This window comes from Kwoniella dejecticola, chromosome 5, assembly GCF_000512565.2.
Source record: "Kwoniella dejecticola CBS 10117 chromosome 5, complete sequence".
Lineage (NCBI taxonomy): Eukaryota > Fungi > Basidiomycota > Tremellomycetes > Tremellales > Cryptococcaceae > Kwoniella > Kwoniella dejecticola.
Genome location: NC_089305.1, coordinates 952,698 through 970,732, shown reverse-complemented (window position 1 = coordinate 970,732; position 18,035 = coordinate 952,698). Strand labels below are relative to the sequence as shown.

At 47.9% G+C, this 18,035-nt stretch overlaps 7 protein-coding genes across 7 annotated transcripts; 3 read left to right on the top strand and 4 right to left on the bottom strand.

Annotated features, from left to right (window-relative positions):
- Positions 1-388: 388 nt before the first annotated feature.
- Positions 389-2,289, top strand: I303_104455 (uncharacterized protein; the record flags this gene model as incomplete). The annotated part of the gene is made up of 3 exons (XM_018407865.1): positions 389-739; positions 873-1,006; positions 1,119-2,289. 3 exons carry the CDS (start codon positions 389-391, stop codon positions 2,287-2,289), a joined length of 1,656 nt encoding a protein of 551 aa, XP_018263076.1.
- Positions 2,290-2,435: 146 nt separating this feature from the next.
- Positions 2,436-4,797, bottom strand: I303_104454 (uncharacterized protein; the record flags this gene model as incomplete). Its single annotated transcript, XM_065968963.1, has 15 exons — positions 2,436-2,492; positions 2,558-2,604; positions 2,664-2,744; positions 2,816-2,891; positions 2,954-2,965; positions 3,027-3,214; positions 3,267-3,308; positions 3,369-3,384; positions 3,444-3,616; positions 3,684-3,839; positions 3,898-4,015; positions 4,088-4,288; positions 4,388-4,550; positions 4,609-4,626; positions 4,709-4,797. The coding sequence occupies 15 exons, from the start codon at positions 4,795-4,797 to the stop codon at positions 2,436-2,438; spliced, it is 1,437 nt and encodes a 478-aa protein (XP_065825035.1).
- A 431-nt stretch (positions 4,798-5,228) lies between these two features.
- I303_104453 (uncharacterized protein) lies at positions 5,229-7,641 on the top strand (the record flags this gene model as incomplete). The annotated part of the gene is made up of 8 exons (XM_065968962.1): positions 5,229-5,426; positions 5,523-5,945; positions 6,005-6,382; positions 6,433-6,660; positions 6,714-6,830; positions 6,874-7,017; positions 7,087-7,264; positions 7,472-7,641. The coding sequence occupies 8 exons, from the start codon at positions 5,229-5,231 to the stop codon at positions 7,639-7,641; spliced, it is 1,836 nt and encodes a 611-aa protein (XP_065825034.1).
- Positions 7,642-8,263: 622 nt separating this feature from the next.
- I303_104452 (uncharacterized protein) lies at positions 8,264-10,074 on the bottom strand (the record flags this gene model as incomplete). The annotated part of the gene is made up of 5 exons (XM_065968961.1): positions 8,264-8,374; positions 8,439-8,461; positions 8,558-9,028; positions 9,264-9,395; positions 9,507-10,074. The coding sequence occupies 5 exons, from the start codon at positions 10,072-10,074 to the stop codon at positions 8,264-8,266; spliced, it is 1,305 nt and encodes a 434-aa protein (XP_065825033.1).
- Positions 10,075-10,159: 85 nt separating this feature from the next.
- On the bottom strand, positions 10,160-10,443 carry I303_104451 (uncharacterized protein; the record flags this gene model as incomplete). Its single annotated transcript, XM_065968960.1, has 2 exons — positions 10,160-10,271; positions 10,352-10,443. The coding sequence occupies 2 exons, from the start codon at positions 10,441-10,443 to the stop codon at positions 10,160-10,162; spliced, it is 204 nt and encodes a 67-aa protein (XP_065825032.1).
- A 477-nt stretch (positions 10,444-10,920) lies between these two features.
- Positions 10,921-14,486, bottom strand: I303_104450 (uncharacterized protein; the record flags this gene model as incomplete). The annotated part of the gene is made up of 6 exons (XM_018407869.1): positions 10,921-11,006; positions 11,120-13,856; positions 13,915-14,035; positions 14,091-14,190; positions 14,248-14,388; positions 14,459-14,486. 6 exons carry the CDS (start codon positions 14,484-14,486, stop codon positions 10,921-10,923), a joined length of 3,213 nt encoding a protein of 1,070 aa, XP_018263080.1.
- A 619-nt stretch (positions 14,487-15,105) lies between these two features.
- Positions 15,106-17,782, top strand: I303_104449 (uncharacterized protein; the record flags this gene model as incomplete). Its single annotated transcript, XM_018407870.1, has 18 exons — positions 15,106-15,146; positions 15,232-15,289; positions 15,351-15,378; positions 15,460-15,484; positions 15,554-15,568; positions 15,639-15,721; positions 15,789-16,104; positions 16,167-16,250; positions 16,315-16,489; positions 16,561-16,627; positions 16,691-16,721; positions 16,784-16,875; positions 16,953-17,002; positions 17,065-17,142; positions 17,200-17,263; positions 17,322-17,442; positions 17,529-17,613; positions 17,693-17,782. The coding sequence occupies 18 exons, from the start codon at positions 15,106-15,108 to the stop codon at positions 17,780-17,782; spliced, it is 1,503 nt and encodes a 500-aa protein (XP_018263081.1).
- Positions 17,783-18,035: the final 253 nt, after the last annotated feature.

Below are 18,035 nucleotides of genomic sequence, written 5' to 3'. Positions count from 1 at the left end.
TAAGGGTAATTTCGCAGTGATCGACACAGCGGCGTGAAAGAGTGCTCGCTTGATGCTGCAGGTTGGACGAGATCAAGTCGATGTCGCAGATACGAGCTTGGTTGGGGCGTTTCGCAAGATGCAATACATTGAGTTGGGAAGTGTAGTAGTGGGTTGTAGGATGAAAGGGAAATTCCTCGTCTTGAGTACTAGAGAGAGTGAAGAAAACAACGTAATAAGGAGTATGACGCTCCGGCGGTAGCAAATATCTAATATTCCGTTCAAGACTGGTTCATTCACCGTCAAATAAGCCATCGACGACATCATCAACATCATCATCATCGTCTTCACTATACATATCGCAAGGACACTGACACTCGGTTGGCAGCGGAAAGGGATGATATGACAGATGCTTACCCCACCATACCACTTCTCGATAGTCGCGTCATCAATAAGTATAACAGCGGATTACAACAGTTATAGCAATAACAATAACAGTAACAACGATGCGGTCTCGCAACCGCGAGTTCAGACGGAGACGCTATACAGAGGATCAATACCCACTACGAGGAATCGATCATTCGTCAAACGCCTAAACCTCAAGACGGTAGTTGTACTTCGTAAAAAGGTGTTGAAGGAGGATGACGATTTCATACGGTGGTCTAAGCGACATAAGGTGGATGTGAGGTGGATCAAGGCTGAAGAGATGGGTGAGGAGAAATTGGGTATGGGCAAGATTGAGGTTTCCGAAGTGTTGAAAGTGAGTCTCATGCGTCCTATACCTGCATCTCTCTAATGTGTCAAGGGACTCATCCAACCAAGATGCCCCGCGACCCAGAAGCGAAGGTGCTGACATTCAGAATCATTACATTATCATGCTTCTCTGCTCTTAGATAATCCTCGACCCAAAAGTCTATCCGCTCTACATAGCAGACATCGACGGCATATCACATACCACCCTAATCGTGGCTTGTCTAAGGAAACTTCAAGGATGGCATATGGACAGTATAATCAACGAGATCTGTCGGTGAGTGAAGCGGTTTCTCTCTCCTTCGTCTCCCCCTTTTCTCTTCGCCGTTTCCCGAATGCTCTCTACAATTTGCTTGCCTTGACTTGACATGCGACTCTGCATCATCTAGATTCGAACCGGAATACGAAGACCTCCCTTTACTCCCCTTCATTACCTCATACCTCTCCTCTCCGTCCTCAGAATCATTGACCGTCCCTATCCCAAATTGTCCAGGATGGCTATGGCCACCCGTACCTATTTCGACAGCACCTTCCACTTCTTCATCCAAAACGCGAGACAGAGACAAAACCCCTTCAAGCCAATCTGTCAATGTGAATACCAACGTAAACGGTTCAACAGCTTTACCTTTCCCTCATCCTCTCGTAGTGCGTAAACATCCAACAATGAAACTCATTTTCCCTCAACCCCAACCTCAACCCCAACCTCAACCTCAACCTCAAACCCAAGCTCAAACAATGGCCACAACATCTACTTCTGCTCAAGTAGGTAATACCAGTATGACAACTCCCCCGATCGGTTCTCCGTCTTTATCGCCTTATCAAGGCTTATCAAGGGTCAATTCGCGCAGAGAGAATCTCCAGACAACGACAGTCAGCGGGGGTGTAGAAGAGGGCGGTATATTAGGTCAGGCCGTGCATGATCTGCGTTCTGGATTATCTGGGATATCGCAGATACTCAGTGGAAGCGGAGGCGGAAGCGGTACTGGCGGGGGTGTTGAGGCTGGGGCTCGGAATGAAGATACTAAGACAAACCTTAGACTTGAGAATCCGTCCAATGAGAACAACGATGGAGAGAATAAACTGGGCAGGACAGTTTCATTCCATTCTGCCTCTGAAAACCAGAATAGCCATCAGTATCAACATCAATATCAATATCAACAATCTCAACAATATCAGCCGAATCGAGATACGGCAATTCCCCAAGACACACCCCGAAGTGTACCTGTATCTGCGACTGTACCTGTACCTGCGCCCGCGGCTGCGAACCCACCTCTCAGACTGTCTCGCGAGCCAACAATCACCTCGTCGTCAGATCAGTATACCTCTGAAAGCGCTTCTGCAGAAGCAGATTCGGTTCAAGATTATGTGGGCGAGTACAACGATGATGACGATCAATATTATCAAGATGACGAGCAAGCAGAAGAAGAATACGACGACGAAGAGGATGACGAAGAAGAGGAGGAGGATGAGGATGAGGATGAGGATGAGGATGATGAAGATGAAGGGAATGAGCCGACTTCGCAATACATCTCAGCGTTAGATTTAGCTGGATTCGGATAACCTGCTGTCTCCATACGAAAAGAAAAATCGTTCATTTGGTTGTATGCATTTATACACATATATAAATAAGACAGAGCACCTGCGAATATCGACCAGTCCAATTGTCTTCAATCGAACTTATATGGGAATGACGTACAGGGACGCCATCAGTCCTTGGAGATGGCAGCAAGTTCGTACATGTATGAACCGAGTAATTTGGTACCCTTCGAAGAGAGTCCAGCGTCAGTTCATTTATCTTTTCATCAATTAGCGCAAAAGAAACACTCACGTTGATGTAGTTGCTGGTATCGATCTTCTCGTTGGTAGAGTGGGCACCTGTGAAGAACGTCAGAGTCAGATCGCATGCCAAGGTCTCTGAAGGCGCGATGACTCACCATCATCTCCTCGTCCGACTGGCAGAAGAAGTACGTTCAGACCAAGGATGTTGGCAAAGTCAAGTGTGACCGGGATAGAGCCTTAGAAGAAGATTATCAGCACTTCGGCTGCAAAAAGCATACTACGAAACATGAAATTCGTCGACGCTCACCTCCTTCTCGAGTGTAGTCCGGGGTCTGGCCATACACAGCCTCAGTCGCCTTGTGAGCCGCTCGGTAAGAGTAATGCTACAATATTACAGGTTAGTCCGCACATCCCCGAGGCATGTGTTGGCATCAGGCAAGCTTACGTTAGGGTCAGCCTGTGGAGAAAGTCATGTCAGCGCTGCTTTATCCCGACGTCAACACATTATGACAACTCACGAGCCATGGTTCGCCACCGTGAGTCAAGTAGACGTCCAACTTGTTCTTTGATCCAAGTTTAGCGAATTCCGCTTTGACGTAGTCAACCACTTTCTCGGTCACTCCAGCTACCGTGAGGTTCGGCACCAGTCGGATGGAGAATTTACCCTTGACTTGACAAGGAATGACAGTCTTGGACCCAGGTGCAGCTACGAGTGGGTCAGCTTCTACCGAGCTTGGGCCGCCACCCAGCTGACTCACAGAAAGCGCCCTCGATACCATGTAAAGACAAACTTGGATTTCCTGATCAAGTCTATATCAGCTATCTGATCCTCTTTGGTAATTGTTGTGAGTGTAGCGTACTCATTCGGCCCATCAACTGAAGGCAGAGAATCAGCTCCATTCTGATCAAAATGATTGGTCTCGTGCGTGACTTACAGTCTTGACTCCATCATCGTGAATAGTGACATCTCCTCCAACAGCGTCGTGAATATCCTTCATAGCGAAGTGAATAGCCTCGAACTTAGCTCTTTCGTCGTCCGTCACAGGCGCAATCATCTCCTTGACTCCTGGAATCAAGATCTGGCCATCACCAGTGACGAGCTTTGACACTGCACACAACGACAGGTGAGCCTCAGTGAGACGACCCTAAGTATGCATATCGATCGCGTAACTCACTCAAAGTAATGAGATCAGTCATGGGTTCATGCACAGTACCACCGAATACACCCGAGTGGAGATCTCTATCAGGACCATTGATCTTGATTTCGTAGTAGTTGATACCTCTCAGACCGTATGTAAGACATGGTGTTTTGGTGTCGAGCCAGTAATTGTCTTTTCTGCTCATCAGCTTGTGGGCTTCCGAGGGTAAAACAGGAAAAAGAGAGCTGACCTGAGATACACATGCAGTCTACTCCAGTGAAGAACTTGTCTTTTTCCGATTCAATGAATTTATCGAGGTTGACCGAACCGTTCTCCTCCATACCCTCGAAACACATTTTCAGATTGACCTGAGCAAATCCAGCTCATGATTTCAGCGGCTGTCACTAATGTAGCGGAAACGTCAGTTGCATAGAGCTCACAGGTAATTCAATACCAAGGTTCTTGTGAGCTTCTAGTACGTTGATCCAACCAAGGACAGGACCCTTATCATCCGTGGAACCCCTTCCATACAATTTACCTGAACCTTTAGGGTCTGGAGTAAGTTCGAATGGTGGGTATAACCATCCATCCTCCTTGAGAGCAGGTTGAACGTCGTAATGACCGTATACCAACAATGTTTTCTACCACATCACACCATAGGACATCACGCGATCAGCACAGCTCATCAAAGGAGGGTATGTCAAGTCCGCTGTTTGACAATGTTCCGCAATAATGCTCACCTTCTTAGGGTCGTTGCCTACTTGTCCGATGATCACTGGGGGTAAATCGACTTCTTTGCCCTCCAAAGTATGGGTACCAATGGCTCGCTTCTCGACTGTTGCTCCGAGAGCGGTAAGCTGTTGGACAAGGTATTCTCCCATTGCTTCGACATCCTTGACATAGCTATGCAAGGTGATAGATCAGCTTCGGGGTCAGATCATCACCTCAGCTGGATACTCACGCTAAGTTTCCTGAGACGCTGCAATGTGAGACAATAGTCAGCGGTCCGATTATCACCTCTGCATTATAGCTGATCGCTTCTTGTGAGACTGAGTACTCACGAAGCGATAGCCACAGCGTCAGATAATCGTTTGATGTAATCATCTTGGTGATCATCTACGTATTTCAAGAATTTGGGATCGGCTGCCATGTTGAGATCGCTCGTAGTATTGTTTGTGAGATGTGCTTGCGAAAGAGTATAGTCAGTGAGATAGGTTGTACAAATCAGCGATATCTTAATGGACGATGTTGAATGATTCCATGTGGTGACGAGGGTGGGCAGAGTACCCGGTGGAACAACGAGCGGAGTTAACCGAAGTATGTCTCACGTGGAACAAAGGAAGGGAACACGTGGGGCTAGCACTTTGACCTCCACCGGACAAGTCCACTTGGCAATCAGCTTTGGCCGTATATGAACCTGTGAATGCTCAATCCTCTTTCATCGTTTCTCTTTTCTCCTTCCCACCAAGAAATCCAAAATCAGCAGCTAGCCATCCAAGTGTCAAAGAGCTCGTACTGGCTGACTGTTCAGAGGCCTGGTCAGCAATCTGACTTCGCTAGTCATATTCTCTGCATGGTAACATGAACGCCCCTCCTCCTTCACCTACACCCATCAAGTGTCGAGGGCAGACCATCATCTTCCGGCCTCCCAAGCACATCAACGTAGCTCAGATCATTCTTAAGAATCCTAACAAGCCTTCTCAGGCTGTTGAAGGTCCTTCGACTCAGCTCACGGCCCACAATACAGAAGAAATCCTTAGCTCACAGGAGAAACAAGAGGTCCGTGAGCCTTCGCTGACTATATCTATATCGCGGGGCAAATAGCCCCCTCTTACACAAATGACCCATCAGACTGATGTGTAAACTCCTATCTAGGCCAGAATGAAGCGTAAAAGAAAGCCTTCGTGGATCATAAAGACTGGCAACGAATATCCGTATCAGACCTTGGAGCTGTTCTCGTCTTCGGATAGCTCGGACCCTTCATCCGGGACCACTAGTACCCATCACGGACGCTCCAAATCGGTCTCCCCTTTCCTCTCCCCTCGGATCGCTGTCCCTGTGTCGTCAGCTTCAGAAAGGGCCGCTACACTTTCTCCAGTACTCACAGAGCCCATGAACTGGATCGAGTTCACTGATATCACAGCTGCATACGAAGAATACGGATCGATCGCAGGCTACGACACAAGTCCCGCAGAAAGCTTCGGTACTTCTAGTACTTCTGAAGACGGCTCAACGATGATCATTACACCAGAAGCTTCACAAGCTTCGTCCAGACTGGTGCTAACGCCAATGCAATTAGTAAGTGATCCTTATACGTCTGTGAAATTATGTCATGACAAGCGGAATGACTTGAATAGGCTACACTATTCCACCAACCGGTGTATTCATCGCTTCCGACCCCGCCTCCTACTCCCCCTACTGAGAAAGTACGAAGAGCGAGCAAATCGCCTGATCTTCCAACTATTCCCGCATCGACCCCTACTTCGCCTTACCAGTCGAAGCCTATGATCCCCATCTCTCCTTCCAGTCAAAGTGCACCCGGAAGGATCTTTGGTCCCACTGCCAGGAGACGGGGACACTCGCTCGATGGTGATGTCGATATGGCATCTAGCTCAGACAATGATGTGACCGTGATGAAGTCCGATAAGGAAGACAAGCAGGATCAGAATTTGCTATGCAGCGCATGTGGTACGAGGATCGAGCTGAAAAAGGCGAAAAAGATGATACCCTGTGGAGTAAGCTATACCTTGTGCGACGCCCGCATGTAGGCTGACTATCAATCTAGCATATCACTTGTTCCGCTTGCTTCTCATCGACACTGTCGGCGGTTTCACCGGACAGAATTCATTCTCAATGCGTTGCTTGTGCAGGCGGTCTTACCACTTTCGAGAAGATCAAGAATCTCGATCAAAGAGATGGATCATATCGATTCCAAAATTTCTCTAATTACGAGATCCCCGTGGCGGAGCAACCTTACATCTCGGTAGTAATGAGGATCGATAACATCGCATGGGTTAGCTTAGTAGCGTTTGTTCATGTGGTGCCAGCTAATCCACGCTCTGATAGGATGTTACGCCCGAGATAGTGGAACACTTCCTTCCAAAGGACACATTGTCTACTCAAGTGGCGCAGGCTATCCACATACCACTTGACCGATTCGATGGTAGAACCAAGGACTACCTTGTAAGTCTATTCTGGTTCCGAATACAAGCTCATACTGCCATAGTATGTTGAGGTCTCGTCGCTTGAGGCGGCGAAGAAAACGCTTCAGAGTCGTCAGAACTCCTACATGCCAGGTGGCCCTGGCACAGGTGGCAAGAAAAGACCTGTAACCATCACAATCGTCTCACATGCTGAGTTGATTACTGAGGTGAGAGCAAGCGCAATCGATCCGACGCAGCTGAGATTGGCACTGACACTTGCTGTGTCGTTTGTATAGCTTCGACCGCGCTCATCACAGGAACTTCATTGCCTGCTTCACCTCTGCCACCTGGCTCTCGGTCCGCCTATTGCAGCAGCAAGATTTGTCAAATCAAGGCATGGCCCCTTCTACGCCCTGATGAGTATCATGAGCAAGTTGAGCGGTAAACAGAGCCCTGCTTATTGGGACTTATTCCGTAAGCTTGCTCAAATCACCTTCTGCGCGATTATGCTGATCACGACTCGTAGATGTGACATCAGGTTAGACTCAATTCCTGGGCTACTGACTGACAAGGAAAAATTACTGACCCACTGATTACACTCCTCACCTCGCGACCTTCGAAACCATAATATTACTGACATGATTCACTGACACTGACCGTATTCACTGAACACGACAACAGGTGCTATTGCCCTTCTGGCTCAGACGATGAACCGAAATCCTTACCAGCCCTACATTTACGAATACAACACTCATTATCCTGGGCCGGCTGATCAAGAGGATCAACTGATACTTAACAAGCTTCTGAGGATGTTCCAAAGATGCTTCGGATCAGCTCCTAACATATCATAGCATCTTAAAGCCCCATTGCGATCTCTCGGTCTGCCAAGAAAAGCAGGAAGGTCGTTGCGATCAAGGCTGTCGAAGTCATTCAGCATACCATAAATGTTTTTGGGTCTTCAAAGAGAATTGTTCCGATTATTGTGAGATATCAGTACCGGGTTCAAGTCGTATTCGCCATTTCATCCGTCGCACGGTGATCCGGTGTCGGGCACCTACTAGTATCCTTTGATTGTGTGTAGTTGTGGTGGTTGTATTACCTTCCTGTCTGGATCAAATTCGATTTCGCTCATTCATTTTTGACCTTCGAATAAGTCAGTTGATCGTTGAATTGTAGAGAGATCATTTCATTCTATTCTATTCTATACATACATCCTATTTGTCATCCCTGTACAACATTAAGACAACAATCCGAGCAATACGGTAACAGTATCATCATCATCATCGTTTGTAGAGCATCATCATTATCATCATTATCAGCGATATCATGTTTATGTATATGTGTATACTGTAGATGTCTCGCGCAACATAGCCGAGTTATCAGACAAGTTGATCGAAGCAAGCAGTGTCGGATTCCAAGCCGATGAAGGTCATCTGATAAAGAAATTGGGTTTGAGATCTCTCATCCAGCAAGTCAAGTATCATCCTTGAGCAAGTATTTCAACCTCTCCTTATCTCGTTCCTTCACTATCCGCGGTCCAGTGTGTATATCATACACTATCCCTTCTATACCCCACCGCCAGATCTGCGTGTGACAATGAGCTTAAATTAGCGGCTCATGCTATAATCCCGTGAGAGACTTCGCTTACAAGATATCTTCTTAATTCTTTATCTAGCATTGAAGGCCCACACGCACCCACGCATCGAGAAGAATCAGCTCACCCTTGATCGCGACTAGAACGAAATGTCACTGAAATGGGACACTCACCGAGCGGAATCACCTTTCTCCATTCATCATCTTCTCCTTGAGCACAATCTGAACCTGAATCCGATTCCGATTCCGAATCCGAAAGATGTCCACTCAAACGCTCGACGCTCCCATCCCATCCTCCCTCACTCCTCATTCTCTCTCGCGCTCTTTCACCCTTCTTCAACCACTTCGCTTCGTGCTCCGGCGCTCCTTTTCCAGGTAAAAGATGCGAGTAAATCCTAAAACTATCAGAGGCATATACGCCTGATCCGTAGAAAATCTTCACATCTAGCTCGTCCGGTACACTGATGGTCGTATTTGGATGTAAAAGTGGAATATGCTCGGTCGAAAAGGGATGTCCAGAGGGAGGAGGAGGATACAAGGGCCAATTGTAATCTAGATATTGCCTTGAGAAACGAATCAGACTTGAGGCGCGTTGGTTGAATAGACCAAGGGGATATAGAAGGGTTGAAAGGTCTGGTATGGATGCTGCGTATCCACCATAGCTTAGCGGATGCCCTCTTCAGTGAGATGCATGAGGCATGAAGCATCGAGGCGATATATGCCAGTGTAATGAACATGGACGTTGACATTGTGACACTGTCGCTGAAAATGAGATGGTCATTGTGGCTGCAATTTGAAAGAGGAGGAGATGAGGTATATTGGAATGATTGACATAGACTAGACTGGACTTGACTGAATTGCAATGAATGGGATGACTCACCCTCCGATAGCTCCTTCGGGGTGGGGTACCTCTCCAACAGAATCTCCAATATAGGTCGAGCAGCGCGACCAGCAGTCTTGTTCAAAAGGCAAGTAGCGATGAGCATCCTCCAAGGATCGTATCGTAGTTTCTCTAAGCCCCTCAATCAGCATCAGCCTCATCACCAATCTCACAGCCATTACCATAAAAGACATTTGCCAAATCGTGATTACATCAGTGATAGTCAAGGAAATGATGACTTACCTTGTATCAAGTGGATTTTACCTACATGCTCCAAAACACCTTTCTCACTCTGAACAACAATCTCCTCTTTATCGCCGGTCGTACCGTGTTCTTCTCCAAGAGAGGCTTTCCCTTTGCCTTCTCCTTTCCTGCTGAGTTCTTGCTTTTCCCTCTTGCCTTTTTTCTCCTTCGCCTCCACGTTCTTACCCTTTTTCGGCCTTGGTTCATGACTAGTTCTGTTTCTATCTCCGTTCTTCGTGGGTATCTCCACTTGAACGATAGACGGTATCTCAACAACGACCTCCTTCTCTTCCTGTTTTCTCCTTCGCCTTTTCGTCCTGGATTTGACTAGACTTTCCGGAGTAGGTGGTCTTCCCCCTTCCTCTCCACTCTGATGCTCTTTGGCTTGCACATCCGTATCTGACTGGCGAATATCCGTTCTCTGCCTCTTGCGTCGCCGTGTATCGCGAAGTGGGGTCTCGGGCGGAGTGGGCGGTGTCGATAATTCGAATTGATCAAACGGGGCGTCTGTACTGACATTTGCATCTACACTTGCTTTGGAGCTTTGAGCTTGACTTCTCGTCCTCATCTTATCATTTAGGTCCGAGCGATCCTTCTCCTTTTGAAGAACAAAATACGGGCTTTTGCAGTGTTCGTCCTTTGGTTCTGGCGGCTCAATTGGTCCAGTGGAAATTACGGAACTTGTCGAAGTCGTTGAGTCTATGCAAGAGGTCGGAGCTGAGGACAAGGGGCGGGAACAGGACGGGTCCGAAGATAGTGATGATCCTATCTCCGAGTGATTTCCCCTAGATTCACAGCGCGCCGTGACCGTGGAATCGTCGCCCAGAGAGATCGAGTGAAGATACCGCTGCTTTTGCCGCTGCTGGTGTTGCTGCAGATCGAGAATCCTAGAGTGTTCGTATGTACATTGTCCCAGTAAATCCAGAGCTCTAATCATCGTCCTGCCGTCATATTTTTACTGCACCACTCGGATCGAATCGGTCTTGTAGTGTATATTACCACGCCGATGAGTAAGTAATGTAGCAATAGCAAGGTCGAGCAGAGCTCGAAGTTGAGAGCTACGAAATGACGTTGTGATCCAGATGTTCAGATCAGATAACGTAAATTCTCTCCGATCAGAAGTCACTCCTTAAACCTCGCCCACTATTTCAATCGGACCGAGGACCGCCCTTCGGACGAATCCCAGATGTATGTGTAAGAGATACTCGAGTATAAGTGCATATACACATCTACAATCAGTACAGTGATCATTATCATCATTTCATATTCGTCATACCTATGCAGGAATTCAAACACTATATTATGCACAATCATGAGTGAAAAAACGAAAATATGAAATGAAAGTGGAATGCCTGAATCAATGTCCTGATGGTCTTTCTCCCTTACGCTGCACAACACCTTGAAGCGGACAAGATCATCGCCATACGGGCTTTGATCCCTCTGTCGTGCTAGTGCTTATACTAGGTCTCGGGCCTCTAGGTAAACCAGATGCAGATGTAGCTGTATCAAGTCAATCAAGAATATCAGCCTTCCTCACTCCTCTTCTTGAAGAGCATCTACTGGTCACCGAGGATACGTGGGACTCGAGAAGATCTGAAAAGTAGTGAACTCACGCAATATCGAACTTCGTGGTCCTCCAATCCGCCTCGCACCACCACTCAACACACTCGTATTTCCATGTCCATTTGTTCCTCCGCTATTTCCATTGCCCGAGAAACCTTTCATCATGCCCATTCCGGATAAAGAAGCGTCCGACGAAGACGAAGGATGAGAAGAGAGCGACGGGGGTAACATTGACATACGTTGTCTCGGTCGATCATGTCGAGCAGGTCCAATCATTGATACTCTTCGCGAAGGTAAGCTCATCGAGGATCCATGTCCGTCGGTCGACCCTGAGCCTGAGCTATTGCTTGTTAATGAGTTCAAAGGGATTTTCACATTGGCAAATATCGATGTCGAAGCACCACCATTCCCCAGAACGGAAGCAGAGGCAGCAGCTTTCGCAGCTGATGCAGCTGTTGGTCTGAGCAGGTTCGACATTGATGTTGAGTGACTCAAAGAGCTCGATGGTCTGGGACCAGGACCAGTAGAAGAAGCAGAAGCAGAGGGGTTTTGTTGTAATTCGCCTAATGGTCCAGGTCGAGCGGGCGGTCCCATAAGTCCCGGCGCTGAAGGTCTACCAAGTCCGATCGGAGACTTTGAGGGAGATTCTTCCGAGATAATTTCTATAGGTTGGGACATAGCGACTCCTCTCGCAAGCCGCATCTGTTTCCATGCTGGTATCTCTTCGTTCGGCACGGGTAAAGGAGGTGGGCACGAGGTTATCGAAGTCGGCACCGAGTTGTTGTTGAGTGATCGAAGAGGAGCTGGTATGAGAGGTGATACAGGTTTAGACGAGAAGGAAGATGAGGCAGCGATGGGTAATCTCGCCGTTTTGGTCTGGACATTTTCCGATTCTGGGGAAGAAGATGAAGAGGGAGTCGAAATGTTGCCTGTGGAGGCTTCGTTATTAGTCGAAGGCGATGAGAAGACCGGACAATCAGGTGCGATGGATCTGTCATCTATCTTGCCTTCTCCCGCTTCATCTCTCCATCTAAGTCCTTTCTTCTCTTTCTCGACACCGGCAGAGCCAAATAAGCTGGGCCGCAGGGGTCCACGTTTCTTGGGCGAAACCTTTTTGTTGAAGCGCTTGGGGGAAGAAGAGATTGATTGCCTAGCAGATGGTCGACGGGGTGAGGGAGCCGCCAGAGACACGGGCAGCCTCGCTGATGTACTCGATGAAAGGAGGGGCTCGGATGATTCCCCAAACAGAGTAGCCACGCTGTTATCGACTGTACTCATCAACGATCCAAGTCGACTTATCACTGCATTCAGGTCCGATTCCGCTGAAAGTGCAGAAACCTCTTTCTGAAGTAGGATGGCGAATCTTGCCAGCAAGGATGCGGATTTGGTGGCCATATCAGCTTGTTGAGCAATGTAATCCCTCAACCCTCGTTCCTTCGCTGCTGATACGCTCTTGGTGATATGCAGGTGATGCTTCAGGATTTCCAATCGATGTTCGTATTTCGCCTCTTTGAGATCCTCGTCGAACCCTCGTTCCTCAGCCTTCTTGAGCAAGTTGCTGAGTGTTATATGCTTGAGGGATTTGTTCTGGATACCACTCTGAATCTGACTGTTGAACCTGTAAGCCACGTCTTGCTGTTGTATCAAACGTCTAATTTGGCTCTTCTCCTTTTGCGCATCGTCGCTTGATCGTCCAGATTGGACTTCGAGTTCGATATCGGCTAGTCGAGTGTCTAAAGCTTCCACTTGGAGTATAGAAGCGTTCCACAAAGCCTCCATTTCGCTGCCTTCCAGTACAACAGGTAACAAATCGTCTAATTCCGTCTGAACTCTCCTCAATTCCTCTTGGGCATCGGACCGAGCCTTCATTAAGCGACGTTGCTGCATGCCTGAAGAGGCATTGTGTCCAGCTGCTAATTGGGATTCTAATGATTTGATTGTAGCTTCAAGGGTAACGATCTTCTGTATCCACTGAGCAGTCCTCAATTCCACTCCAGCCGTGTTTCTAGATACCTTAGTGGAAACCTTCTTGGCTTTGTCCGCCCATAAGAGGGTGTTGTTTGTCTCCTCTATATCCTTCGAGCTAGGGGATATGCAATTGATCATCACCGTCCTACAATTACCGCCCAAAGAGAATTTGAGTAGTCGGGTGAGTTTCGAGTCTCTATAGGGGACATGTTGACGTATTCCTCTAACAGGAGGTGCGCACAATGCTGAGATGCAACCGGAAAGAGCTAGGAGGGATTTGTTGATATTGGCCCCTTCCTTCATTCGCTGTCCTCGATTCACACTCGCCTTCTCACTTCCAGCTAAATCGATGATTGATAGAGTAGCAGATGTCGAGGTTTGTCTGACGGTGGATTTAGCCACGTCGACATCGGATCCTCGTTCATTTCGGACTACGTTGATTTGTAGAACTAAATGCGATCTTGAGGAAGTCGAGTTCCGAGCTGTGAATGATGTACTTCGTCGCTCGTTTCCTTGCATCACCAGTGCCATGACTTCCTCTACCGACGTCGGCGTTTTGTTGGTGACATTTGCGACCTTGACCCGCTCTTTCTCGTTTTCTAACAATTTGAGACCGCCGGGTGGACATGCCGGATAATCGTCACTCAGTAAATCACGAATGGTTTCGTTGTATATCTCCACCATTGACATCTGAAAATAGGTGTCGAACTTGAGCTTGGTATCTTCCACCAAGTCAAACAGCTCTTTCATTGTTCGGACAATTATACCTGGTTGCTCTTCTGTACCCGATATCGTATGGGTTTTACCACATCCTGTAGCCTGGTTTATCACAAGCGTTAAGAGCCCAAACAACATCGGTAACAACTAAAGGACTCACTCCATATGCGAAGACAGTAGCGTTGTATCCATCCAGTACTCCAGGTAGTAAAGGTTTTGCCGTCCTTGAAAACACATCCTCTTGGCTTGCTTCCATGCTGAATACTTGGTCGAATACATATCTGATCAGAAGGTCAGTACCCGGCTTTTGATCAACAGACGGCCGAATGAGCTCACTTCCGGTTTTTATACCTCCTCCCGGCCATGGGAGCTCCCCTTCTGCCCTCGTTTGGATCTTGCGGCTTATCAAAGTCCAGCTCCCGGTTATCGATGACCTCTACGTAGACCTGTCAGCCTCCCAGCTGAAGGATCAAGCCGGGTGTTTCTGACTCACCGACTACGTTTCGCAAAGCACCCGGAGCAGCGGGCTTGGCGGATGATGTGCCCATATTTCCATCTCCGTAGAAGTAGGGCTGATTGCTTGGTTGTGTGATAAAGGGTAACTCCTTGGTGGGGTGCCATGGTCGACAACGGACTAGAAGGGAGAAATACAACATCAACAATCGCTGCGAGGTCCACTTGATAGAGACCGGGCAGAGACTCACCTGCGATCTGGATCGCGTTGGCGTCCATGGTGATTGGAAAGCAGGCCGAGTGCAATGCAGAAATGACAGATTGTACACGGTTGATGTTACCTGGAAGGCTTGATGGTAGTTTACGTTTCTGCACTTGTTACTTCGCCTTGCAAGTCCGTCGTTTAGTATGCGTCCCTTGGATATGTCTATGAGATGAGGAGAAGGTATACTGATAAATGAGTGTATAAGGTCAATGTGGGGTAGAATATTATGCTGTAATTCAATACTTGTTGATTGAGTGAGTGATGGATGTAAGGTTGTTTTTATTTGTTTTCATTTTCATCATTCAACTTGAACTGAGAGAAATCAACCGCGGCAAACCAAACGTAACATCATCTCAGGGAAAGCTAAAAACGAGTCACCCGGATATCTTCTGCATGGCATTTAATCGATTTTATCCCAGTTGTTCGATAGGGTTTGTTTGGTTCCTGTTCTCCCGCCGTAAGGCCGGATCAGATAACGATAAAATCACCGAACGAGAGATTAATCCCATAGGTCAAAGTTCTGAAATACAAGTTTCTTCCAGGAGACAATAGCGGGATCGCTCGAGCTCATCAAGCTATAAAATGGGAGGAGACTGATCCAACAGACCCCGCCTAGTCACCACTATAGCCAGCATGAGTGAGCACAGGCCAAGGATAGCTATCATCGGTGCCGGGTGAGTGACCTGAATCTCCCAATCCTCCCAAGTCTGCTTGCGTCTCGCGAACAATGTCACTCACGGCACCACATGATCACCTCAGTCCTGGAGGGATCTCGCTCGCTTTGTCGCTCAAGCAGAAAGGTGTGCATGACTTTGTGGTGCGTCGAATGATGCTTGTTTTCTCTGTCTTCGGCTGCGGCTAATTCAGCGTTGCCGCAGGTATACGAGCGAGAGTCAGGCATCGGAGGTGAGATGAGGTGACAATGCTTGAGTTGGATATCAGCGAGCTTTGATAGGAGCATCAGCTGATTGAGCACATGGAATGTAGGAGTATGGTATCAGAACAGATATCCGTAAGCCCAGAGTCCATACTTCGAGTAGAAGGGGTATTTGACAGATGAGCTGACGTGAGATTTCTAAAGCGGATATCGTTGCGAGTGCGTGATGGACTTCTTGACACACCAGGTCTGCTGACAAAATCAATAATTATCTCGGGCCTTCCTCCAGCATCGACGCGCTGTACTACTCGCATTCTAGATATCCTTACAATTTCGGAGAATCGCATCCGCCGAGAAAGGTGGTGCAGGAATGTGCGTGCACTCCACCATTTCTCCCTGGACGATTGGATCCTGAATTGACCTCTCACTTTATGGACAGATTGGGACTCGATATGCTTTAAGGAGGACTTACACTCCCAGTTCCACTCCAACACGACCCTCAAGTCCGCTTCTTGGGACCCTTCAGACTCCACATACAAGCTGATTTTGGAAAACCGTGACGGCACAGAGGTGAAAGTGAATCATCAGTACCTCATCAGCGCTATCGGCAGCTTCTCCAGCCCGTCTAGAGCCAACATACCGGGCTTGCAGGACTTTGAGGGAGAAATCATCCGTTCTTGGTCATGGCCCGAAGAATTGGGCTTGGCGGAATTAAGAGGGAAGCGAGTGGCTGTGTTGGGTAACGGGTGTACGGGGTGCGCATTGATACAACGATCAATACCGGTCAACAACGCTAATGTGGTCTTGGTTATGATAGAACTCAGCTGATAACAGTTCTGTCGAGAGATCCTGAGATTGAGGTTATAGCTATATCCAGGAGTGTCAGGTGGCTGAAGCCCGGGTAAGGCAAACTTTCTGGCATGACACACTAATTTGAAAACCGCTGATAGCACAATTTCCCGCAGTACGACGAAAGAGGGTCCGCATACAGTCAAGTGGTCGAAAGTACAATCCTTCCTATACTCTATTGCTCCGTTCAGATGGGTAGCCAGATTGGGCGTGTTTCTGACGATGGAAACCTATTGGATCGGATTTGCCAAGAAGTCTATTTTGACTCCGATAGTCAGGAAAGCTCAGAATGTAGGTGTCCGCCCGCTCCATCACCTGCGATGGGCAGGTGTTAATTAGCTGATCACATCGTGCCTTGGCAGAGAGTCGCTCGTTGGATGAGCACTTCTGCACCTGAGAAATTGAGGGAGAAGATTGTACCCGATTACCGTCAGCTCGCCGTCTTCTTGCCTATAGGAGGCTGTATAAGCTGATGTAAGGATTGTTTCCTAGCCGTTGGGAGTAATAGAATCACTTTCGACGGGTGGGCTCTTTAGGTTATTCCGACTTGATGGCGAAGCAACGCTAATATGGGGCAAAACTCAGAGGTTACCTGAATGCGTTGAATCAGCCTAATGTCACGGCTGTTCTTGATGCCGTTCAGCAAGTCAAAGGAAGCAGCCTGATTTTGCAAAGCGGTACGTAAAGCTCACTGTCCAACGGATGTACTTCGGCCATATCGTTCGTGAGGCTGCTGACGCGCAAGGAATTCTAGGCCAAGAATTTCAAGCGGATTGTATAGTGCTGGCAACGGGATTTGATACGGTCAGTCAAAGATCTAATGACAATGCAAACGAGTGAAGCTGAAACAATGGTTCGGGTCGTAGGCTGCCAGTCTGAACGTGCAAGGAAGAGAAGGTCATTTGATGGCTGGGAAGCGAGATCATCTCGAATATTACCATGGAGTAGGTTGCTAGCCGTACTCAACAGGATAGCACTCACTGACGGAAGTGCGCATTCAGATCGCGATACCCGGGTTCCACAATGTCTTCAGCTTACAAGGAAACAACAGTACTGCCGGACACTGTATGTTTAGCTCTCCTGATGAGCGAATCTTCGGACGCTGACGATGTTGATATGATAGTCAGCTCGTTGTTCCAGATTGAAGTTCAAGCGGAATACATCGCCTCTTTACTTGCCAAGACAGGTCAACAGGATGCAAAGGTGATTGAAGTGAAGGAATCGTCTACCAAGGAGTATAACGAGTAAGTGCTTTCTTTCTAAGCAATCAGGCTCAGCTGGTGCCGCCATCCCTTGTCTTTCCGTTTCGGTCATGCTAAATATACGACAGATGGATAGATCGACGACTGGATAAAACAGTCTGGAGCGGTAAGGAGAGTTGGTATCGTGCCGATGGGGGCAAGGGCAGGATCTTCGTAAGTCCTCCTTTTCCCCTCTGCTCAGCGGCGTCATTTTTCCTGAGCACGGCTGATTTGGATATATGCTTGCGCGCAGACTCACTGGCCTGGACCTGCCACTTTGTATTGGTGGATCAACAGGAAGATCAATTGGGATGATTGGGTCATCACCGGTGCGAATCCTTGAGGGACCGGGAAGCGTCCTACGAGCGCGAACCGAAAGTCCAGAACTCGGACTCGTCTGATCCCCCTCCAATGAGAGATGAAGAATACTGAAGCATCAGAAGATGCCATATTTGAAATTTCAGATTTCCTAGTATCAAGTATCATGTACTCTATGTATGTATATTATCGATGCATCTATTCCGATCCGACTATACACTCTATGTTCTGCACTCTACGTTCTATTCTCTAGCGTCTGGACACACTGACTCGTCTCA